The sequence below is a fragment of the Botryllus schlosseri genome, chromosome 7 (assembly GCF_051294905.1).
Source record: "Botryllus schlosseri isolate E-star chromosome 7, Bs_hap1, whole genome shotgun sequence".
Classification (NCBI taxonomy): domain Eukaryota; kingdom Metazoa; phylum Chordata; class Ascidiacea; order Stolidobranchia; family Styelidae; genus Botryllus; species Botryllus schlosseri.
The window spans coordinates 28462742-28489193 of NC_137242.1; the positions used below are offsets into that span (position 1 = coordinate 28462742).

Below are 26452 nucleotides of genomic sequence, written 5' to 3' on the forward strand. Positions count from 1 at the left end.
TATATTGGTGGCGAATGCAATATTGATGCGTAACGTTTCCGGCGACAGCTTCTGGTGTGAGTTTTTAATGAACAAATCACGTCCAGCCTATAGTCACTTCTCTCACTATACCGTTAAGGCGTAAGCATATATTTCCTTGCAAGTTCTCGTCGAAATTGTTGGTAAAACGACGGAAGATATTGATTTTATGGGATTATGATATCATTTGATTGCTCCAGTTGATACATTTGGCGTCGTTTAAAAACTAAGTATGAACTTCAGCTTTGAGGGGTTATGTTAGGCAGAAGGGGTGGGCAACGTACGACCTCGGAGGCATAATTGCACGGCCGTGAGCGCGTTATAAAAATGCATGTGTTGGCGGCCGTGTGTTGATGGATCATATGTTAAATGTATGGTGAAACTTATTACGACTTTGGAGGGTATAGTTAAATCAGTTTGCTAATTTCTATCACTGCATACTCTGTGGCTACGACTTCAGCGGCTTCGGGCGACTTAATATAATACTGCAACCTCCGGAATAAAAGAAGGACCTGCCGGGCTCGTGCACTTTCGGACCAAACTCACTACAGCCTTACGGAGAATATCGGTCTTTGGTCCGAAAGTGCATGTGCCCCGTCCAGGTCCGGGTTCGCCATATTAGAATTTGCTTTTTAAGCTTCCAACACTACGGACATGCGACTAGTGCATGAGCCCCGTCCAGGACCTGGTTCACCACATTAGAATTTGCTTATTAAGCTTCCAACACTACGGACATGCGACTAGTGCATGAGCCCCGTCCAGGTCCGGGTTTGCCATATTAGAATTTACAATTAAATAGTATATTCATATTGAAATGAACCCGAATATGAACCCGGTGACGTCATATTTTGTGATACGATTGTTGATATACAATGTTCTTTCCAATTCTCTACTAGTTGCTGACGATTACCCCTGACGAGTGTCAGCCGAAAATATTCGGGTTCATTTCAATATGAATATACTATTTAATTGTATATTGAAGTTCTGTACCTCCAAGAAGCTCTTCAAATATTAGAATTTGCTTATTAAGCTTACAATACTACGGACATGCGACTATCTTGCAGAGATGAGCGGATTTGAAATTTCTATGTCCTAATCCAATCCAAATCCGAACCTTCAAATCCATATCCTAATCCATGACTTTTTCATATTCAAGTCCATGTCCAATCCTAATCCGATACCAACTAGAAATTCAGAAAAAATACCAATTTATGCAATGGAGGGATTCGAAATTTTTTTTCACAACCAACGATTCACTTGATTCAAGATAACTTAGTAACCATAAGTACATTAATAACTGATCTGAATGAAGTTTGTCGCCATTCTTCACACGACATTTCAATCTCCCAGAAAATACGTAAATCCAAATCCTAATCCGTTCTGAAAAAATTGTCTAATCCAAATCCAATCCAAATCCGACAAAATTTCACAAATCCTTTTTTTTCAAAACCTAATCCTAATCAATGCTCATCTCTGCTATCTTGCCCGTGAATCTATTAGATACACACTGACATACGTCTGCTTCATAAATGAAAGTTGTTGGACTACTGTGGTTCAACTACTTAAAGTTGGGAATTAGTTGAAGCCATACGAGCAAGTATAGTATAGGATCGGATTATATATAGAACATTCGTATTATTTGAATATGTGACTGGCGTTAATAAACTTAAATATTTCTTTCAAAACTATATTCATCGCAGTTGACTTTATCTACTGGAAGACTTTCCCTGTGCGCAAAGCAAATTCAGGGGGTCCGCAAAGCCTCTGAATTTACAAAATGATTGATAACCTAATTTATATATTTTTTCAATTATCTTCTTCTGTAGCAAAGCGGTTACCTGCTGGAATTGAACCAAATTTTTTGTGTAGGGTTAAATTAGGTAACCTAACAATTTTATCAAGTAGCCAGTGCGATTTGAGGAAAAAAGTCATTTTTGAAGAGCCCTGATGCACATGCACCGACTGCTTTATGAATACAGTTGACTCGCATACCACGCTTCTCGAAATGTGGTCGTACTGCTGTGATCGTCTGTGTCAATTATTAGTGCAAACACGGTTTGACGTCTGCCGGTCTGTTTTCATCAAAACGTGTTACGGAAGTTTGCGCCTCCAAATCTTAGGAAGCGCACCTCAAACAAGGCTGAAGGACCCTCATAATTAACAGTTTCATACGCGTTCTTTTTATATCCGCCTGCATTCAAAGCTAATCAAGATTCCAGTGCTATCATTTTGTTGGACATTAATTTTCGCTTTACATGTTTCGTTAATAGCACTACAATAAACGATACAATTATTTTTCCGACATTGCCAGGATACTATCAGTACCACGCTATCAAAGGTCCGAAATTAAAATGTAGCTCAATAACGTTCAACTTACCGAGACTTGACTATTCCTGCAGCTCATCCCAAAATATTTTAGTTTATCCTTTGACAGGCGACATCCATTGAATTCCACATGATAACATTTGGTGACTTTGATGACAGCCGCCACGTCATAATATGCTTCCGTAGGAATTTCAGGATCGAAGAGCACCAGTTTCTGAAGCTGGGTGAGGATGGCAGTTGACAATTACATTTTGTAAAAAATTCGCTTGAAAACAGTCTGTTTACAATTTGATAGTATTGTTTGAATAGATGCAATGACTATATATGATGACTAATTCATAAGTCTACTCACGAAAACGGTAATTCAAAACGTGTGAATTAATAAAACCCTGTCATCCCAACTACCAGTCATGCATTCCTATGTCACAGCACTGTAGTTTGAATTCAGGCTATGAGGTGCCTGTTGCTCTCCTTCTTCGATCCAATTCCAATGGTACTTTCTGGCGTTCGAAAAATTGAGAGAACGATGACTTCCTCAATCATGCCAACACATCGAATTTTTACTGAGTGGGCTATTCATTCTGTATGTTGTTGTATATGTTTGCGTTATTCATGGAGTTTGTCGACTACTATGGTCATTAAAACCAGACCAATTTTCTTCACTTTCATTCAGTAACTGCTGACTTGTAGCACGAACCACTTCAGAATTTCAAAAGACACCGCCTAAACGGATCAGATGGCGACGAGTTGCCTGCATAAACCTCCAACACTTAGGTAGGAATTCTGGAGTCGACCTCGGGGAAAATTCTGTACGACTCAAGTTATGAGCAGAGCTAAAGCCGGATACAACAACACTCAGTTCTTACGGTAAATTCGCGCGTCACGTATCATTAATTAGTGACTTGCAATTATGCGTGATCACTAGGGAAAGTTTTGGCAACTTTTGCAACTTTTTGATACATCTTCGAGGACCTTCCTAAATACTCAGAGTTTATGTAGTATAATGTGATATATGATAAGCTGTTTGGTGGTATTTTATAGTGCAACTTTTTGCAGATTTTTAAATTTTTTCGTACTGCTTTTCGCTGCAACTCTTATCGAGTATTGCGGAGTGATTAAAAAATCATGCTATAAAACTATTTCTGGTATGGTTCTCTCTTTGATTTGCTTAACAAAGAGCTATACGATTGACCAGCTGCATCTCAATGATATCTATGAAGCAATGACATGCAAGCTAGAAGTTCAGAAACCCGAGCCAAGCACGACAGTGCCTGAACCAGTGATGAGAATCGGACGGACTCGGATATGGTACGGAACAAATTTTGCACAATTTTGAAACAGTCGGATCGGACTTTGATTCTATTGCAGATTTTACTTCTGATATTTTCGGTTAGTAGTAACTTCTGCATCGGATATTTGTGGATAGTTCTGACCAGACGCAACATTTGATTTCAAGTCAAAAGAAAAAATCGTCCGCTCGAAAACCAAACACAGACAGTAAACACGTTTGATAGTACTGGTAGCACTCCAAAGTTGTTCTGTCAAAGGTACAATCAAATAGATGTCTGCTAGCCCTAACCTTAACCTTTACAAAGACTACACTGCTACGTTGTACAATCAGGATTCTTCCGAAAAGGTATTCGATTCGGATTTTTTTTTCGGATTCTGCACGGCATTATCTGGATTCGGGTGGATTTCTGGTTGAGATATATGTAAATAGATCGCTTGATTGATTCGCAGTAGTTCAAATTTGAGGTAATTCTCTATTTGACGGACGCCCAGGCGAGATCGTCAAAAATTACATTATTAATGCGTCACCTTTTCAGGCTATTGATTTTGTTAAAGTCGCCAATACTGAGTTTTGCTGCTATGTTTTCGGTCAAGTGTGCAGACCAAGGGTGTTTAGGGTGTCGTATTTGACATGTTTTATGGGTTATCGCTTTGCTGTTTGCCTTTTGCGATAAATTACCGGCAAGAATGTAACTATTGGCGGTCTCGCTAGGCCATCCGTGAAAAAGGAAAGTACCAAATTTAACAGCAAAATACGGTCATGTAGGTTACAATCTTAAAGAACATAAAAATGTATGTATGATCGATTGCGTAGCGAAGAGAGAAACGGATCAAGCAAACACCCTGCAAATCCTAAACTGTTGGGTGATACAACGGGACCTTTCGAGTATCTCATACGCCTAATAATACTAAGAACATTATGAATGCAACTTTTTCTGCAACTTTCGTTAAAATTATGTGCAACTTTCTCACCATTTTTAGTGCAACCAAAACTTGCCATAGTGATCACAGTACGGCAGCCTTGCGACGACCAACGGGACAGTGGCGAGATAGCGTAGTGGTAATCCACAGCTGCAACACCAATAGGTTGCTGGTTCGAGTCCGACAGAGGTCGACTCCAGAATTCCTACTTAAGTGTTGGAAGTTTATCTAGCCTCCTTCCCCCGTGTAAGCGGTGTCTTATAAAAAGCCTACACGTGGGCCGTGCAACAAGTCGGCAGCTACGGAATAAAAATGAAGAAAATTGGTCTGGTGTAAATGACAATAGCAGTCGACAAACACTATGAATACCACAAACCAACCAACAGGGCGTATGTGCATTGTGCACACAGTCCAGGTAGTTCTACCGCAGTTCGGGATGATTATTGCCTATGCTTGTAACTAAGGATGGTGTGAACGCGAGGTTCACGTTCGCGTTCTGTGTGTGAACCTCGGGAATTTAGAGGTTCGCGTTCACAACAGAACCTTGATAGGTTCTGCACTGTGAACCTTTTTCATATATTAAAATTTTCACTTCATATTGACATCTTTGGATCGAATTGATTGCATTTCAACTGCGGGCCACTCTATGAATGACGCAGGCAAAATAAAAAACCAACTCAAAACGAGCATGCACCTTGACAATCTCAAAGATTTTACTTGCTTTGTTACAAAAATTTTGCTCGAAACACCCAACTTTCCGTTTGTGAATATTTAGTGACTCTCTGATGTGAGCCAACCCGCAATCACACAACATCACGAGCGACATATATAACATGTAGAGAGCGAATGATGCTTCTTCAACCAATCAATAAGAATGATATCGTTTTTTAATGTACAAATCTAGCTAGCATACGGGGTCTCTCTTCACATCCTATGTTTACTGTATCATTAAAACCAAATCCGTGCGATTGAGGTGTTAGCTACAGCTGTATAACTTTTGGGGTAGCCTAATATCGGTAGCAAGTATAAAAACCTGTTTTACACTCTGCCCAATATCAATGTAGCAATACTCATACACCGAATACATTGCCCGGTCTGGTCAAGACCGTTGAGGCGTAAGCTTACATTCCCTGACAACTCCTCTTCGAAATTATTGGCAAAGCGAAGGATGATATTGATTTTATGGGAGTATTATATCATTTGATTGCCACAATTGATACATTTAGCGACGTTTAAAACGCCAAATGCACTTCAGCATTGTGGCATTATGTGGCCCGAGTCGTCGCTATAGGTATCGTGTACATTAATATATAGGCTATCACTTCATTGAAAGATAGGGTTGGAATTAGCTATATGACGTCACGTGACGTCACGAGGTTCAGGTTCGCGTTCACACAGAACCTTTCAAAAAGGTTCGCGTTCATACGAACCTGAACCTTTCAGAGGTTCACGCCATCCCTAGGTTGTTACGGTTGTTTTCGATACATATTGAAAAGCAAGGATTTCGATGAGGAGGCCTCGTAACAAAACATTATTTTTAATGTGACGTCATTCATTTGCTTATAACAAAAAATTACCTTTGGCCAAATGGGAAGTGTGACGTAGGCCAATCGCATTGAGCTGTGAAATTTGCTTGTGTCCACACCATATATGACACTATGATTTTATTCTAGCTACAGCGCACGATAATATGTGGCGTAAACGGGTTGCTATGGCGGCAGATTCAATGATGAGTAGAAAATTGCGAAATAACGATTGGTGCCGTTCAAGTATAGGGCCGTATTCATATGAGAATAAGATATATCCTAAACCAACTGTCATTACAATGACAGCACGTTCTCTGTGATTGCTAAATGCAGATCTGCCTTCCATCTGTCTGTCTTGGAGTCAACCATAATAAAATTTACCAATCCGGATTTATGTCGACAGAAAGAGTTTCTATATAATCTCAAAATTTCCCATTAATATATACCGCTATTTGTTTGTGTGTTGTCCTCCGTGTATTATAGCATAATTTGATTTTCTCTCGTCTCTTGTTATGACTACCGGTACAGCTGACTTTGCCTAGCGTTAATTTTTTATTATTGTATTATTACGTCATACTTTGCCTTTTTGGTTTTCGTTTGAATCTCTCTCTGTATGCTTATTATTGTGCCGTTAACTCTCGATAAGGGGCACACGAAAAGTCTTCGAGTTAATAAATTCTTTACTGCAATGAATGTAGTTGTGAAAGCAATACCTAAATCAAATATAAAATTTCACAACAATGAATACTTCTTCTCGTAGTTGAACATACACAACCATACATAGGCCTACTAGCTTAAGAAAACTAGTTACTATACTGCAATTTGTGGCATGACATAAAAATGTGACAGCAGGATCGAACCAGCACTTCGTCAACCCCCCCCCCCAAAAAAAAAAAAAAGTTGGTCTTGGACTCCCGTAGAGTGATAACACTGATAACCCAAATTTCTGGGATGCTTCTCTACCATATCCCTATCTACGTTTACATTTTTGTCGCTGCGCATTGGTGAGTATTGTTGTTATGTTCAGTGAGTCAGCTTATATCGTCTGAACGCGCGAAAATGTTATTTAATTCTCGATTTAATCGGTCGATATAATCGGGAATTCCGTCTATATCGCTATCAATTTTATCCTCTCTCGGCCCACGTAATCACATTTACCGATAGAGCTGAGTGAGGTGTCTTGGAAAATGTAGGATACCATATAGGACACCATGATTTTATTCTAGCTACAGCGCACGCAAACATGTAGTGAAAGCGGGTGGCTGTGGGGGCGTGCATCCGCCTAGTTGCGATGTAATAGTGAGCAGTGCGTTTCACAGATTACACGTTCCTACCTGCACACTTGCTTGTTCAGTTTATGTTTATATGCATTGTAAAACAATAAATGAGGAAATTTCATTTGCAATGCAATCGATTATCGTCGATAGCAAAAATGATTACCCTGAAAATGCTGCAACATAATTCAACTATTATTTCTAAATCACGGTTGCCCCGTGGTTACTAGTGAGCACTGCACCAATCCACTTGTCTAGGCCTACTGCATTAAATGAACTCACAGATAGGTCGTTCTTTTCACATCCCGTGTAGAAATCAGAAATCTTCCGCGTTGTCAAATTGCAGTCTTTAAACTGAATCCCTTTGCAATCGATGAACTTGAGTATAACGGCGAGTTCTCGATATGCATCGGCTGACATTTCGGCATCGATTACTTGCAGAATTGAGAGCTTTAAAAGAACTGGCTGCTTTATGAGTACTCTGTACTCAAAAGATTTCTACCATTTGCACACCGTCGCCCCCTTTGAAAATATCGAAAGATCAATGCTCCTGTTTTTTTTTAAACTTTGGAAAAATTTAGGAAAAATTTCTTCATTACAAAACTGTTTATACAGTAACCAGTAGTTAGAATGTTAAAATTATATAATTATATCAAGCATTAGATATGTTGATACATTATTTATGCTTAAATATTCGGTTGATTTGACGGTCGAGCGTGTTTAGCAGTGACAACGTGAGTTCATTTATCGAGCTTTATGTGGCGTCAGTAGCAAGCTTTGTTTTGTTGTAGTAGTTCGTTTCATTTATTGCTTATTTTATAGTCGTGGTTTGTCTTATCAGGATAATACCAGCCATTTTTCATTGTTATTCAATAAGGTATTCGTCCACTTCGTCAGCCTGATTGTACCAGCTAGGAAGGCATACATCCAGAGTCAACCTACCGCAATTCTTTCCTTCGTATTCCGTTTCTTGGAGGTGACTGTCTTAATTGCCGATTTGGTAACGGCGGGAAGAATACAGACTCAGGTTCAAATGATAGCTTATTGCGGTAGGCCTACTACTTTACGTGGTCCAACTGAATAGGATGCGTTGCCCCCAGCCTGAAGTCAATTTACGCCTTGTTTTTATTTTTTATCAAAAGGTCGAGGAATATGAACTACCTATGCATAAAAATTAGATTGAGAATATGCGAATTATCAAAATGGGACTTATAATGTTCGCGACGTTGTCGTCTTATTTATACCAAACTATCCCTAGCGATTGCAATATTGAGATTTAGTCTCTATATATCACGTAGAGATACCTTCAGTTTTCACAGCTCTTCTGAAATTCTTCTGTACTATTCCAATTAAATGCACCATGAGACGAATGTACATTATATGTCAAAATCAATGCCACAAGAAAATATTGGCACGATCAGCTTATTGCATTTATTGGAACGAAATAAAACATCTCAAACACTATTCTGATCTTACAGATTCTGATTTTCCAGTAAGGGAAGTTTATACATGCATTACGTATATTTAGTTTAAACTCATTCGGATGCTACACTTTATGCACTAAATAAACTTACCGATGGAATGTTGTATTTACATCCGATGTGAAATTCAGAGAGTTTTTTCTTCGTCAAATTGCAGCCAGAGAACGTTATGGCTTTGCAACCAATCGACTTGAGTATAGATGCAATACCACGGTAAGTTTCGGCTGGCATTTTTTCATCGGTTATTGCAAGAGAGGAGAGCTATAAAATAAGAATTCGTTACCGTAACCGCTTTATATACAAATGCATGAAGGCTTAAAAAACGTTTTACTTCCTTTGCTATTCGCAAGGTCTCGCGAAATACAAGTTATCAATACCCCTTATACTTTTTGGGATCGGTTGGTGTTGGAAGTGAACCTCTTTTTTGAATTTTGAATTGCGCATTCACAAACGAATCTGGATAGGTTCTGCACTGTCAACCCTTTTCATAAATTGCAATTTTTGTGAAATTTACGTCATTATAACATGTTTGGTTGACATTCTCTGCATTCAAACTTCAGCACTAAACCAGCATTCACCTTATCTTCATAAAATATTTAGTTCAGCTTTCTGTTTGTGAATATTTAGTAACTCTCTGCTGTGAGCTTGGCCAGCAATAACAATGATTCACTGGTTTACAAATTTTGAAATAAATTTGCGCCAAAATTTTAAGGGTTTATTAGGGCTATTGAAGGTTGCTGAATCCGATTCTGTACTCGAATACGTCAGATATTTTCCGTTTGAATTTATCTCATTTTCATAAATTTATCAAATTAATTCAATAATTTACGGTAAGCATACAACATTAAAATATTCGATCATGAAACCTGGATTGTTGTAGTACGGAAAGAGAGAGTTTTTGGTGAACTTGAAACCAGTGATTTTCTATCTTCGTTCAATCACAAGCTCTTTTCGACCCACAAAATTACATTGGTCTACAAATTTCAAAAATATTTTGCGCCAAAAATATTATTGATTAATTTAGGCTAATATTAGGTTGATGAATCCGATTCGGTGCTTAGAATTTGTCCATCACGTCAGGTTTTTTCGGTATGTATTTATCTGATTTTCATAAATTAATCAAATTTCGGCTTTCGTTAGTAACAATACGGTGAGCGTAAAACAGCAACAGATCAAATGTTGTTATTCAAATCATCTATGATGATGAAACCTGGGTTGCGGTAGAACAGAATAACTGACTTTTCGCTTAACTGAATCCAGTGGTTCTCTATCTTCTTTCGATAAGGACTTCTTTTCGACCCATAAATTTATATGTGGATGCAGATATTTTTAGTCGGTGGCAACAGTTATCATCTTTCCATATCAGTCTTCGTTCTAAGATTGTTAGTAGTAGCGCTGTACCCAATTTAGTTCCCTGCGTTATCTAGGCTTACCATGTTTTGAAAATGTAAAAAGAGGACACTTTTTCAGAAATTTGCAAGATGCAAAACCGGAGTAGAATTCTCAAAAACCGGTGAATTTTTCCCACTTTGTGATCGGTTGACTAAAAAAAAAGGTCATCACTTCCGCTCAGAGCTCAAAATACCGTTTTTTTTCTCCACATTGCCAGGCGGATGACTAAAAAAAAGGTTATCTTTTCGCTCAGAGCTAAATTCACCGTTTTTCACTCCGAAATATCCGCCGGACCGTCACTTCTGTGCTAATTTGCGGCATATCACTCGCAATTTGCTCTAAATCTGACCTAAATTTTCAAAAAAAGAGGACAAAATCTCAAAAAAGAGGTCAAAAGGGCGTCCTCCGAGGACACTTTCAAAAAAGTCAAAAAAGAGGACAAATCCTCTTAAAAGAGGACGTATGGTAAGCCTAGCGTTATCTATCCTTATACAAATGTCCTGCAGACTTATTCCGTCAATGTATTTTGTGACTACACACTGCTCCTTCGTAAAACGTAAAAGTTTACAAACAATAAACTCTACACTGTAAATGAGATAAAGCGCAATCGCCAAATCTGCCGCTTGTGGCAGCACAATATCGTGCTAAAGCGCCACGACCGGGAGTGACCTTTAGTGTTGTTCTTAAAGTTCCTCTTTTTTCGGGCGTTTCTCGCTCTTTTGCGATGTGGTGTGATCGCGATGACTGGGAATCAGCATGCGGATTTTAAAGCTTTCTTGGCGAGTAACGGTATTGCATGGCAGCACATCCAGAAATTGGAAGGTAAGTATATAAGTAATATAGCTTCAGCAATGTGCCCTGTTAACTAGCTAATCGAGACAGCTTGTGCAGTTATATTCAGTACATCTTGTGTGGAGTTGGTTGAATGCTGGTGCCAATTGTGATCTATTAGAATGGTTACTATGCAGCTTAGGTTATTATTAGCGTGTACTTTTGATAAATGTCTAACGGACAGTCTTGTTATTGGTTGTGCCCCTTTGTTGAGAGTTCAGATCGGCTTACAAAACATTTGCTTAAATTCATAGATTCGGATATTTTCACCAAGCTTCGTGATAAAGACCTTTGGCAAATGACGTACCAAATGACGTACCGTCTGGCGTCTGTTGAGACTGCAAGAAGTAGGACCCAGCAAACACTCGATTTCCAGTTGACTTCCTGCGGAATAGCCGCAGGGTGCCCAGCGTTACTTCCCTGGAGTGGATTTGTCGACAACTAGGAGCGTCCTAAACACTTCCTGAGTTGGTCTAAAATGACCTACTGTGGGCGTGAAGTGACTCCATACGGATCTACTGTGAACGTGACGTGGCTCCCTATGGATGCGTCAGACCTACTGTGGACGTGACGTGACTCCCTATGGATATGTCATTTGCCACCTGTTCTATTCCTCAGGATTACCATATCAGGACTCCCTGTGGAGACCGCTTTATCATCTCCATGATGACTGCCTCCACATCCTCCATACCTGGTGCAATTATATGGAATTCAACATCATATAAGCTAACAAACTGTTTCTATTGGGTTACTGGAAAACGACAATTGCAAAATACAAGTACAATGTACAACATTAATTAATGAACTATTACTCGTTTACAAAGTTCAGGCTTACGTTAAAAATCGATCAGGAAATCACTATGAATAAATGTGTCAGTGGGATTTTGAATATAACAGCAATTTCTAAGTCAATTTTAAATTACCATTACAAACATTTCAATTGAAGTGCATACGAGAAATTAGAAAGAAACGTGTCACATGAATTTGAAAAAGTACAACTGCTAATACAACTAAAACAGGGATAAGCATCGAGCAATCATAAGTTATAATTTACATTGCATATTATAAAACGATGCATCATTTGCACCGCATCATGTTAAGAGCGCGAGCGCGTATTCGCAATAAACTTGGTTGCAACAACAGTTTTCTTCTTGGTCTTTGTTTTACCTGAAACATATACAACAATGTCAGCAAATCATTTGTAGAGCCACTCTGCTGACATAGCACATGAAATTTGCGTCAGAGCTTCAATTTCTATTTCCTCATGCATTAATTGTGATATGTCTTGTGAACCGCTACTTCTCTTGTGCTTGAGTGATAATTTATGACGATACTACTATGTCTACTTGCGTGCGGAGAGCTTCTGACGTTGTGATACGGAGTATGCAACCCGTCAATCAAATTAAATTGTGGAAACACCTCAAGTACATACTTCAGTACTTTACACAACTTCTACTTTCACCTAAAGTAGTTTTGATAATCCGTGTATATCGCTGCTTGAGTGCTTGTACCCGAGTAGAAATACATTGCGTTACTCTTACTTCTACTAGACTACTGACGCTACAAATATTTCTACTTGAGTGCTGAAAATGATTACTTTCCCTATCTCTGTGTAAAAGCATACAACTACGACATTCCACAAGTCTCCATATTTTGACCATGTCGACAGTTGGAAGTAGTTTGATGTCTTGTAAATCGCTATTCATACTATTTAGCACGATACTAACGATGAATACTGTGACACATTCGGATTTTTGACGACGCAGCAAAATAGGGATATTCAATGTATAATTTTCAAGTAGGCCTTATTTGACGGGAGCTTGCAGACAGGCATTCCACAAACATCTCGAGAATGTAATTTACTATTGTATTATTCACATCCGACACGAAAAAATCACATATTTGAATATTTCAATAAAATTATTTTTGTGCTGGGCATAATTTGTTACAATAATGAGTTAGTTATAGAGATAATGCAATAAGATGCATCATGACATCGTCAAACTCTGGGTTATAATATTGCAGCTAGTGGACCTTTAACATGTCACAGCTTTATGTAGAGTATTTTAAAATCTACGGAAGATTGATCTGATATCAGAACATTTTAGCGGTGTAGCCTAATCCGGGTTTTGATATAGTCGTGACAAGTAGGCTGTTGCTACTGTCATTGCCGAAGTCAAATTAATTCAGAATTAGATGTTGCCTTCGATTATTATTGGAACATATCAATAAGAACTTGAATATTATCATTATTGAGCCTTAGTAATAGCATTGTTTCTTAGCCTTAGCGATCGCACCCTACATGCTACCTATAAGATTTCTCGTAGCCCCCAATTTATTTTCAACACAATTTCTGATGGTACCTATATTAAAATCAGACAGTCAATTCACATAAAATTGCGCATAGCACAAGGACCACAGCATATAGGTCTAATTCTACAATGCATATCGTACATTCTGATGTGATGCTTCGTACCACGAAAGGGTCTACGGGCCCTGGTTAAGAACCCCTGGGATAGAATAGAGCGCAAAAGCTTCTTTCAGAACTTTTTACTGCATTTTGATGTGATTTTTACAAGCCTGGTAAATGGCTAATTGTACAGCAGTAGAAATTCAAGGCGTTGCTACTATTTCTACTCCAGTGCAAACAATTACTTTTACCACCAACTATTATCAAACGCTAAGAAGGCCTACGCAACACCTCAACCAAATCTACTTTTTAAAACTTATTATTTGTGCACTTTTCAGAACTGCATTATCTACTTCCATTTCGAGTAGATTTGACGCAACTTTAAAGTTGTTACCTCTAGGTGTGTATAAATCCATAACATTACATCTACTTCAGTTCAGAAGATGATTACTTCCACAGCCTCTGGTTTCCATGAAGTGTATTCAACGTTTTATACCTTCAATAGTGTTTTGACTTTTTCCTGAGGATGACGCAGTACCGATTTTGCAGCAACGCTTGTTTCATGTGGCGGTAGTTCTTCCGAACGTTTTCGGTTCCAGTCAACAAGACATTCTTCGTACAATGTTCTTGACGTTGTTGAGCACTATCAATTGAAGACATTGCCGATCTAAATAATCAAAATAATTATTATGTTTGTAGTGAAGCCATTTGTCAAGAAGCCAAGCCAGGAATCTAGAATATCCTGTAAAAAAAAAAGACAATGAAGCTGGACTATTCCCACATTATACTCACTATAATGACTAATCAGTAGGGCTGAGCACATTGGTTTCGTTACTCAAATCTCGAACGAGTATCAATTCTTATGATTCGAGCCAAGTATGTATCAATTCTTATGATTAGAGCCAAGTATATGACTATTTTCATGACAGCCTACTGAAATTACACGCTCTTTGCCTCTATAAGAATGCAGTTGATAATAAAATTATAGTTTCACCCACCACGTTTGGAGCAGCCCGATTGCAAACCAACGTCCATAGTATATTTCCGCATCATCGATGGCACTTTTTTAAGGGTAATAAATTGCTAATTAATGAACAATCATAAATTATCATATATATAGTTCGTAACTTCAACTTACATAATTCAACATCTTGATCCATGAACAAAGCACCACTGCGGCACCTTCCTCTGAAGTTTAGAACTACATAACATTGCCTGTTCAATATCTAGTCTCCTGGTAGAAATAAAATAACTTCGTATACACAAACACAGATTCGTCCCATCCATATATAGTATGAATCCATTGATAATAAGGTTGTGTTTTCTTATCGACGGGAAGTTTACCATGAGCAATCAGCCTTTCTCAAGGCCCATCCATAGCCTACTTTGTTAATACTGCTGCAATGTAGGCAATGTTTCCGTGTATATATACTAATATTGAAAGTTATAATCAAGCATCAAAAGTATGCACGGAGGCCGTGCCAACATTGCGGTAACATTGTCAACAACCCGTCTGCTCCAGGCCATGAACATGTTAAGTTTACAGAGTTTATAATTGGATTAGTGTAGTATCCTTCGATTAGAGCGAGGTTAAAGATGGGCTAACAAACTTATTATAATGTTGTTCCTAAAATAACCTAAATATAAACCATTAATTATTACATGTTCACAGAAAGCCTCAATTATTTTATTAACGCTATTATCGATGGTTATATACCGGTACTGTTGTGGAGACAAAAATACGAAAATGAATATGTTAATTTGATGCTACAATCTTCATGCAGCCACAAATTCAGCAATCTCACATTCCATAAAGGAACATTCTACATTTCTATTAGCCTACATAACATTTCAAAATTCAGTATATACCAATATGTTATAATATACCGGTACATTACTTTATGCTGCATTTGGTTTGCTGATTGGATCCTGCAGTCCTAGGAAATCCTTGTAAAACTTTTCACAAGATGCATATTAAATGTCAAGTTATTGCTTTGAGACATTATGCAACAGAGCACAATAAATCAGACTTCTATGATAAATACATTATCATATAGTATCAAATGTACTACAAGAATTATCGGCTTGCATGAGTTACCGATTAGCAGCGGGTCAATCAATTTCGTCTGTAGGTGATATTACAGCCGTTTCACTATAATCATATAGTCAAATTCATTACATCGCATCAGCATTTCATGATGATCGAGACTGTTGCTGTTTAATAAATATAGCACTCAAATACCAAGCTTCCTGCCCTTCCGGTACTCATTATAGAGACATCTCACAATCCACGCTGTTTAACGTTTCCAATTATGAACTAAACTGATTACTGTGATAAATTCGTCCCTCCGCCATTACTACACTGATCAAATTGAATTACACGCGCATGCGCGATTCTCGCCAAATAGAAGAAGGCAAGCGTCTGGTTTTATGGTTGAATGAATTGAAGCAACAGGCGTGTTCGACTCCATTAACGGAATAGCCGGTAGGATTGCGTACTGCGTTGTTTAGTGATCGGAATAGTCATCACAATCCCTTCATGACAATTATCAAGTTATGATGTTCGAAGATTTCACATGCATTACGAGTATTTGCCCCTGGTGTGGGCATTTTCGACCCAGTAATGTCACAATAAAATAAGCTGCGTTGTCTCTGTATCGCACATTATATCGAGCCTCTTTAGCACTGTGCGACCGCATTGATTGATAGCCGGGCTTGTGAAGTTCCACGAGATGAGAAAGTCATCACCATATCAACATTCACGGCTTCACTCCACTAGATTTCACATGTATCATGAGTGTATTCAGACAAATTATTCAACATTGACTGCAGAATAATGCAGATGTGATTTCATAGAAACGATTTCCCAGTAGGGACATCCAAATCAACTCCTGTGTAGGTGGCATCCAGGCATCACACTATTATGACATCCACTGGAATGGTCATTGGTGACTGGCATAGGAGCACTCCAAAAGTTACTTCCTCTGGGGGTCACTTGGAGTTACATAATTGGACGTCAATTTGTGACTTGCTGAGCAAGTCCTCAGTCACTAAACGTGGGACGTGGGACGATTGGGCACAATTGTGGACGTACCCGTAAGTCCGTGGGAGATCGGGTGTTTGCTGGGGGAGCTAATTAACTATGGAAGCTCCGTTCATGCAACTAAATCTTGTTGTTACAGTAATGGGAGAAACTAGCAACTAATGGAGGTCCAGACAATACACGCCATGAATCTTTCTCAGTCGCAGACCCAAACAATCCGTGCAGTGAATCAGCGTCACTCGCAGAGTCGGACACCACGTTGCCTGTGGATGAGTCGCTCTGTATTGATGTAGAATCACTCGCGCAGTCAGATACCACCCTACCCATAGAGCCATCAGTCCGGGAGGATATAGGACCTTCAGGCACACCAATACCGGTAATCATTATTTTGTAATATTTTGCTATGAATTGAGCTAAACTGTCTGTGTCTGCAGCTCATATCTCGGGGAGATGCCGGAGCAACCAATGCAGATCTCCATGTGGATGTTATGGTATTTATCCGCATAATTCTAGTAAGATTCTTTCTTATATTTCCATCAATATTGCAGCCGTCGTGCAGTCCCAAAGACCCTGAACTCATTGCTCTGATGCCCTTGCTGGTATTCAGCTTCAAAGTTCAGCAAGCGCTCGAATCACGTACACTCGTACAGCTTATGTAGACCTCAATTGGCACAAAGGCTTGTCTCTATTCAAGCATCAATACGGACTCCGGCGTTCTCAGCTAACGAAGAAAGAGATTTCTTGGAACGTTCCCTACCATGGGCGACATCAGACTAGTGAGTATGCATGCAATTATGACAACTTCTTATTGCTTTGTTATAGAGATTATGTGCCAAGGCTGTTTCTTCACTGTATGTGTATGGCAGGGTTGTAACCAAGTCACAAGGCTCCGAGTCGCAAGTCAATGTCACTTTTTTAGTTTTGACTCGAGTCCAGTCGAGTCATTTTCAATTGCCACCACCGAGTCAAAGTCATCAAGCAGAGGTTCCAGTCCGAGTCATGGGAATTATGACCTGAGTCCTAGTCTGAGTCATTGTGTTGACTGCTCAGTTTCCAGATAAAGTCTTGTTAAACCCACCTTTATAACTCTGTTTGGTGATATCGAATGGTTCGCATTTATGATATACTAATTTTCCTCACTTTTAATGGTATCTTGCAGTGTTGGGATGACTAGAGTCATGACTTGACTCGAGTCACTTTGCTAAAATGACTTGACTTGACTCAGCGTATCAGAAATGCGGATTGACTCGTGACTCGTGAGCAAAATTCACTAGCCAATTTCAAGTCATCAAGTAATCGGTGTCGATATTTATCACTGTATCTTGCATATGCTCGGATGGTTCGCGAAACGCTGGTGTAACCCTTGAAAGTGACCAATCATTCAATGGTCGAGCGTTTCACTTAGCCTCGATTGTTCTCTCACAAATAGATTGACCGCAAACAAAGTGATCGAAGCTTACAGCTACATTGTCGTAAACTCTAGTAGTAAACCAATAAAATAGAAAAATGTCTATTTCTGTTCTCTGTTCATACCTTTACCAAACCTCTTGTTTTATTGAAATTGAATTTGAACATAGTTTAAATTGTCCTCAACCATTAGCGCATGCTCGAATTGTATCATATCTATTTGTAAATGGGTAATGTATTGCATCTTATCAATACGTTTCTCTATTTTTGCTGTTAACTATATAAACTGAGGCTAAGCAATTATCTACGTAGTTCAACAGTTCTACGTTTATGTGAGCGATGCAGCGCCTTCTTGCCGGTATATTCAACTCTATAATCGTTCATCGGTTCGGAATCAATGATCACTAGTGCAGTTTTTTTTTTACAGATTCCGACACCTTCCTAGATAATGTTTGGAGGGATTTTATATTGCAACTTTTCTCTCGTTTTCATACCAACTTTTACTGCAGCTTTGATCTAATAATGAGAAAAATGGGAAGGAGGGCTTTAAAAATGCTATAAACTATTTCTGGTATGGTTCTATTCTATTTGGTTCAAATAACAAAGTGGCACTATATGATGGTTTATCTGCATCTCAATGTTATCTATGACACAATGGCTTGCAAGCAAGAAGTTCAGCTACCCCTGCCAAGCACGACCGCGTCCAACATTATGTAAATTGATCGCCTCATTATTTCATGTCGCCTAAATTTGAGATGGTTTCCCATTTCGGGAACGCCCAGGCGAGACCGCCAAAAATTTAACTTTCACTGAATCGCCTTATACAGGCTATTGATTTTGTTGAAGTCGCCAAGAGTGTGGCAACGCCTTGGGTCAAGTTTGCAGAACTATAGGGGGTTTAGGGTGCGTTATTTGACTTCTTTTAGAGCAAGGCCGGCCAACCCGTGGCCCGCGAGAAGGTTTCGAGTGGCCCGCGAGGTATTTTCCGAAATTGGTAATGTTATAAAAAATGGATTGCACAGATTGCGAACTTGCAAGGCCAACCAAAATTTGATTAGACTGGAAGCAACATTTGTTTTAGAGAGAGGGTTATCGCTATGCTCTTTCGCTTTTTTAGGGAAAATATTCCCGCATTGCGTATTTTCTTGCTGCGTCCCTGGATAAAATGTAATTTTTCCTGGTCTCGCCAGAATTTTTGGCTTGCTAAAATGTCTGTTAAATGGCAAAGTAATAAACTTGAGAGTTCGGCAGAAACTAGGTTGTGCAACGGAACCATTCAAGTATCTCATACCCTATTAAATCATCCAAAATTATAAATGCAACTTTTTACTGCAACTTTTGTCAAAATTAAGAGCAACTTTCTCGCGATTTTAGTGAAAAAAGCTTGCCCTAATGGTCACGCAATCTGTATTTCAGACAGCTAGCAATTCGTTTTCTATTCTTTATTTTTGGCGGATGGTAACTAGGGCTATGCAATTACTTGCTAGGTTTAACAGTTCTGCGTATATGCGAGCGATACAGCGCCTTATTGCGTGCATATTCAACTTAATATTCGTTCATCGGTTCAGAATCAATGACTACTCAATCTGTATTTCAGACAGCTAGCAAAATGCAATGATGTAATCATGCCTCATACTTCGAAAAGGCGACTTGACTTGAAATGTGACTTGAATCGAGAGTCCGCCAAAAATCGAGTGCCTTGACTTAACTCGAGTCACCTTTGAAAATCGATTGACTTGACTTGACTCGAGTCAAAATATGCAATGACTCGTGACTCGAAGGTAGTGATTCGATCCCAACACTGGTATCTATCTGGTTACATTTTCAAGTACCAGTACCAATAGATGAACTCTCAATTGGGTGGTTATACTTTACTACTCTCGAGATTACATGGAAACGTCGCTCTTGGCCTCGGAGTCTCTAGTCATATGACTTGGTTCGAGTCATGCGTAATGACTCGAGTCCAAGTCAAGTCGATACACATATTGACTCGAGTCAAGTCGAGTCATCAGAAAATCGTGACTCAAGTCCGACTCGAATCGAGTCATGACTCGAGTCATTACAACCAGGGCTGTGGAGTCGGAGTCGGTGGAGTCGGAGTCGGAGTCGGGGTAATTTTCGCTTGATGGAGTCGGAGTCGGAGTCGGAGATGTGAAAACTATTATAGCTGGAGTCGGAGTCGGAGTCGGAGTCGGTGGGAAAATACTGACTGGAGTCGGAGTCGGAGTTTGTGAGAATGACCGTGACTTCGACTCCGACTCCAACTTCTCTATCATGAAAACATATTCTTTCAAAGAATTTTCAATAGAATTTTTATGTACCACCGATCACTGTTATTATTAACCATACAGATCGGGTGCGGCCAGCCCGTGGCACGCAGGCCAGATTTGGCACACGAGAAGGTTAGGTGTGGCCTGCGAGGAAATTCTCGAAATTCTCTATGACATCAGGTACAATTGCAAGGCCAACCAAAATTTGATTAGCATGACCGCGAAATTTGATGATGACTAAAACAACAGTTCTGACGCATTGACGTTTCCAGGGGTCAGCCACATTTATCCCAGATCTTCGTATATGATAGGCTTACCATACGTCCTCTTTTAAGAGGATTTGTCCTCTTTTTTGACTTTTTTGAAAGTGTCCTCGGAGGACGCCCTTTTGTCCTGATTTTGAGATTTTGTCCTCTTTTTTGAAAATTTAGGTGAGATTTAGAGGAAATTGCGAGTGATATGCCGCAAATTAGCGCAGAAGTGAAGCTCCGGCGGGTATTTCGGAGGGAAAAGTGGTGATTTCAGCTCTGAGCGAAAAGAAGACCTTCTTTTTTTTTAGTCATCCACCTGGCAATGTGGAGTGAAAAACGTGATTTTGAGCTCTGAGCGGAAGTGATGACCTTTTTTTTTTTAGTCAGCCGATCATGAAGTGGGAAAAATTTACCGGTTTTTGAGAATTCTTCTCCAGTTTTGCATGTCTGAAATTTCTGAAAAAGTGTCCTATTTTTTCATTTCCGAAATATGGTAAGCCTAGTATATGACCATGAAGTAGAATATTTCATAGCAGATTTATTTGATCTGAAATTTTTCTTGGTACTTTGCATGATTCCTTGTCACTAGATTTCTTGCATTCAGTATTTGAGCCCCCTTCTGAGAATTATAAATACATATTATTCACAGAATTGAGTCTAGCTATATTCGCAATTAGGAGATACTGCTTCGCTTGTGATGTGCACTCGCAGCGAGATCGCCGACAAAACATTTGCACAAAATGATAGAGGCATGTTCACTCATACCATCGATTTTGCTATGTCTAAACGTCGAATAATCCTGTCCTTGCCAAATGAACCCAGTTGTATACAGATGCGACCCCCAATGTATGTTAGTGACATATTTATTGATATAGCTATAGCCTAATTCAGTCGTCCAAAATATTTCGCGCTTCGCGCGACCAGGGCTTGATTGCGCACTGCACAGTTGCATGACATATTGTTATCAATTTTTGAGCGTATTAATATAAGTCTTGTTTGCAATGTTACCTAATTCGGTTCGCTCCTATCGACGACTAAAAAAAGGTTATCAACATTCCAGTTGCCCGCGCAATGGTTCGTAAATCTCAGGCGTCCGTTTCGCCGAAAAAGTTGCCCACCCCTGATTTAGATAAAATTTGACATTACTTGCAAATTACAACTCAGTTGCAGAGGGAAAGAAAATCACAAGATGCGTTTTCGTGATGCACTCAAAATTGATGTAATTTTTGGAATCATACCATGACACTGTGACAGAGAAAATGCTTCGGCTGGATTTGTAAAATTGTAAAAATGATGTAAATATGACCAAACGATGCTTCCCACTTGACAAAATTAAAAATATTTGTGGTGTAGCTGAGCTGTTTGGGTCGAACAAATGATTAGGAAAGACTGCAAGTCCCAATCCTTGAATACTTGATTAGGTACATGTAGACTAGACATAGACTATGGTCTTTGACTACTTAACTAAATTCCATTTATGACCAATGTCTTTTATTAGTAGTAAGAGTGTTAGTGCTTGTAATCAGGATAGTGTGCAATGATAAAATTAGTAGGTTCAATTTCTTTATTAGTTGCTGAGTCATACACAAGAGCTACACTTGGATTTTTATCTACATTTATATAATACAGGATTGGATATCTGCCATATTTGAATGATTCATACATTTCAGGATATTAGAGAGTCCATGTTATAAAAACTTGAATAAGGAAGGATATTTAGCAAATCTTTATTTCATGTTAATTGCATAGTGGATAATTCGAGCTGTGCCACGATGAAACAATTTAGCATGCCACAGTTAATCATGTTTACATGTATTCAATGGTGGTATGATGGTCATTCAACCGACAATGTGGCATATAATTTTCGAAGTAAATTGGTAATAATGCTGGAGTCGGAGTCGGAGTCGGGAGTCGGAGTCGGTACGTTTAAAGACCCAGGAGTCGGAGTCGGTACATTTAAAGACTCAGGAGTCGGAGTCGATATATTGAAAATGTGTGGAGTCGGAGCCGGAGTCGGTGGTAAAATTTACCGACTCCACAGCCCTGATTACAACCCCGTTGTATGAATATATTCATAGATCTGATCATATTCTAATCATTCTTTTAGACACATACATTCTCTTACAGGTAAGGGAAGATAACTGGAATTTGATCGCACCAACCACAGTTGAAGAGATCAGAACATACTACGAAAGAATGATGCTCATACTGGATAAGATATTTGAGGTAAATGCGGTCTCGCAATTCCATTCTGAATTAAATTTGATTGATAATAACCCCTCAATTATTCAATGTTTTCAGTCCAATACTAATGAAGTGAAGCTGCAACAATTACAATCACAAGTTACCGATCTGAGAATAAACTCAAAAAAGAAGACCGCAATATCTGCGTTATCAGTACAACAGGTACTTGTTTATAAGATTAATATAACTTTCAGTTTATAATGAATGTATGATTTGAAAATCATGCAATAGCTTCATAACTATGATGACCTTACGAAGGTTTTTATTGTGAGCATTATTGTTGTAATGTCAATGAGTTTCGTAGCACCTTCTGTTAACACAGATGATTGTGCAGATCAGGGGCGGTAAACCCGTGGCCCTCGAAATGGTTTGGAGTAGTTACAATAAAAAATTTGCCTACATTTCAGGCCCATGACATTCACATCAACAGCAAAACGTCCGAAGCTCCACATTTGGTGGTTTCAAAGCATGGATATGGAAAGATACAGGGATGGATTCTGGCTGATGGCCGAACGAGCAAAGGCCTGGGGCGCAACAAGACGGCTACATTGCCTCTTCCACTCAAGTGCCTCACCTCAGCTCAAGACCAGCATTTTCCGTGTCACTGTCGAGCAGGCTCTTCTCTACGGAATAGAAGCACTCACGCTGACAGAAAAGCTGGCTAAGACGCTCAACGCCAACTACGATGTACTCCTCTGCTACGCACTCGGCATCCATCACCCGGAGCACATATCCACCATTGCACTGCGCAAACTCACAAAAACGGTCCCATGCCGTTTGCTGGCTGCTGAACGACGCTTCCGCCTAATCGGTCATCTAGTGCGGCATCAATACGATCAACAAGTTGCCGCCATCATCAACCACATTCCGGCGGAGCCATGGCGCAGAGGTGGCTGGAATAGAACCACATGGCGCTCGACAATAGAGAACGAGCTAGCGCAACGCGGGCTGTCGCCCAAAGACGCCCACGATCGTCCACGCTGGAGGCGCTTAACAAGGGCCCAAAACTGATTATCTTTATGTTCTTTTGCCCTTTTATTTAATGGAAAGTCGATATATCTATATTGGGACCTGTCTTAGCCCAAAAAATTCCAGCTCCTGGAGTTCGTGCAGTATGTCGTTGTCGGTGACAAAAATAATCAATATGTATCCACCAAACTATGTGATTTTTTTCATAAATTCGAACAGTCTGCTGCAACAACAGACCTTTGTTAGCATTCCATTAGGTTTTACAATCATTCGTTGGTCCATTCGCATTTGAAGTTGGCAATTCTACTCATGTCTTGTAATATAATGTTCAAGTAATCTGACATTGCAAATATTCCAGCCGTGTCGCTTATCTTTTCGTTATGCTAGTTCCTACTTTTAGCTTGGCATCTAACTGTGAAGACAGCCAATACTTTTGAATTTGCACCACCTCGTACTTATTGAAGTTCTAGTGCTGGCTTGTACAAGCAATCTAGTATGGAAAGTATCCCAGGAGCTTGATGGTTCGGTGTCGCTTATCTTTTGTCTATACTTGTTCCCACTTTGGCCATGACATCTAGATATCAGTAAGTACTATAACTTATTTGCACCTCTGAAGTTCTACGTCTGACATGACATAATGGAAGTATTGTCAAATAGTTCAGTGCTGCTTAGCCCGTTAATTTACAAGTTTGTTCTTCAATCTTGGCCTCTATGCTATACATTCAGGTATATGTGCAAGATTTGTAAATTTAGTTTAATGTCTACAAGTGCATTTTTTTGATAACATGTTTTCTTGAAAGCATGCACATCACTTGTTTCGTTTATAGTAAAATGTTCATATATTGCTGGTTTCGAACAGGATAAGTCGTCGAGTACGCCAGATTATTTAGTAATCCATATCAAGCCGTAGCACAGCTCAAATAGCGCTTGAATCATGAAGCACTATATATATAGCACATAAATCTTAAATCACAATATACACAGCATCAAGCACATTTTATTGTGATATCTTTTTGAACATGAAACGTGATATCTTTTATGCTTTTAAAGACACTAAAATATTTACAGTGTATAGAAGAGAATTGTTCACTCCGTAACATGGCCTAAATATGTGGCCATTGAAGCTTGTTTTGAAACATTAAAAGAAATAGGATGTCTGCTTGTCCAAAGGAAAAAGTGCCTATTATGATATCTTGGAAGAATTTGTCATCATTAATCTCCGCATGTACCTATTGTTATGTTCGCGCATTTTACGTTGGTATCGTTTGTTTCTTATTTGTCTAGGATTAGTAATTACCGCCAATCATTATTTCCTCGTGTGTCGTATTTATACCCTGTGTTCTGTTGTCTACTGGTCTTTCGTTTAACTGAACTCTGGATCGTGTCACCTGTCTTAAAATTATACTGCCGATAATATACTGATTTCATATTGCAACCTCGTCGTATGAGTTATTGTTCAAACAAGATCAAGAACATAACAATTGGTGTCAGAAGTCGGATTCTTCGTTATATCTCCGACGGAGACAGACTGGACACTCAGTGGACAGTCGTATGCTGATTGGATCGCTACTCTACGCGGAATCTCCAAAGATTGCAACCCAAGAGATGGCTGTGATCAGAGCTACGTTGATGAGCTAATGCGCGATCTCATCATTAAAGAAACGCCGCACGCGGATGTGAGACGGCATTGTCTAACACAGTCGTTCCCAACCTTTTTCGACTCATCCCCCCCTTTTGAAGCTACACACCGATCATCGCCCCCCAAATATTGGGAACCGAACAACAGCACTTCGTCAGTCCCCCCACAAAAACGTTCGCCTTTTGACCCATAGGGTGATCACACAAACCACGGACCCTCTCAGACAATCGGTGTTTTGTCGCTACATATCAGCTATACCCTATTTCACGTACTGTTTGGTGAGTCATCGTATGTTTGAATCGGTCAATATGGTCGCGAATCCCATATATATATTGCTATCAAGTTTTTATCCTCTTTCTGCTCACGTAATCAGATTTACCGGCGGAACTGAGTGTGGTTTGTTGGAAAAGGTAGGACCCCTAAATAATGATTAAACATCTTCGGGCGGGATCGTTGTTTTATTGACTCGTTGCATGATGCTATTTACTGACCTCCTGTATCCGCTATGTCAGGAGATATGGAAATCGTCTAACTCAAAACGTACCTAACTAAAATACGCACATGATTTCAAATTGATATTTCCTTACTGGCAAATATTTTTTCCTTGCGGAATGGCATTTGTCCTGTAGGGTTAAGGTCGCCAGGGCAGAAACATTGAACATCAGACACTGAGGCGCCAATGGACAATTAAACATTCATGTGCGGTATATATATATCGAAGTTTTCGGTCAGCACAGAAGCATTCCTTTTCGGCAAAGGTCTTCTCGCTGCTGATCGTTCTGGCACACTTCTCGGAGTCGCATGTTATATGGGCTCTGCCTTCATTGTCTTGGTTCGTCGTGGCGCAGTAATGGTCGACGCCGAAGTCTCTCATTTCCTTAAATCATGCGTATTTTCGTTGGGAGACGGGTACCCCCAAATCAAGATACAATAAAATATTAGATCGCACCCAGCGCGAAAATTTTTTGAAAAAGTTGCATGAATTTCTAAAAAATTACTCTCTGATTTATATTAATTCACGAAATGCATTTGGTCCCCCTTCGAGTTCGCGCCCCCACTCTCAATTGGGGGGGGGGTTGGGGTGCGGCAGTTACGGTCCCGATTTTAATATATATGTTTTAACGCGCCATCGCCCCCTTCGTTGTTTTCGCCCCCTATCGC

At 39.5% G+C, this 26452-nt stretch overlaps 2 protein-coding genes and 1 long non-coding RNA gene across 5 annotated transcripts in view; 2 read left to right on the forward strand and 1 right to left on the reverse strand.

Annotated features, from left to right (window-relative positions):
• The window catches only part of LOC145443197 (uncharacterized), a 550061-nt gene that overhangs the window by 162611 nt on the left and 360998 nt on the right, over positions 1-26452 (reverse strand). The gene's annotated exons all lie outside the window — the stretch shown is intronic.
• LOC145443202 (uncharacterized) lies at positions 16604-23620 on the forward strand. Of its 3 annotated transcripts, XM_080321195.1 has the most exons (5): positions 16604-17002; positions 17060-17287; positions 22567-22665; positions 22741-22845; positions 23091-23620. In XM_080321195.1, exons 2-5 carry the CDS (start codon positions 17270-17272, stop codon positions 23346-23348), a joined length of 480 nt encoding a protein of 159 aa, XP_080177321.1. In that variant the 5' UTR covers positions 16604-17002; positions 17060-17269; the 3' UTR covers positions 23349-23620. The 3 variants fall into 3 exon arrangements, with proteins under 3 accessions (XP_080177321.1, XP_080177323.1, XP_080177322.1); XM_080321197.1 differs by lacking the exon at positions 17060-17287; XM_080321196.1 differs by lacking the exon at positions 16604-17002 and having other exon boundaries at positions 17046-17287.
• LOC145443209 (uncharacterized) overlaps positions 24885-26452 on the forward strand; it is a 451826-nt gene continuing 450258 nt past the window's right edge. Inside the window, exon 1 of the long non-coding RNA XR_013916339.1 lies at positions 24885-24988. This is a non-coding gene — a long non-coding RNA (uncharacterized LOC145443209). The remainder of the gene's footprint in view (positions 24989-26452) is intronic.

Excerpts from the sequence above, each read along its gene's own strand:
- LOC145443202 (XM_080321195.1), top strand. Across the intron at positions 22,666-22,740 it reads TACTGGATAAGATATTTGAG|TCCAATACTAATGAAGTGAA; the intron begins GTAAATGCGGTC and ends CAATGTTTTCAG. Across the intron at positions 22,846-23,090 it reads CTGCGTTATCAGTACAACAG|GCCCATGACATTCACATCAA; the intron begins GTACTTGTTTAT and ends CCTACATTTCAG.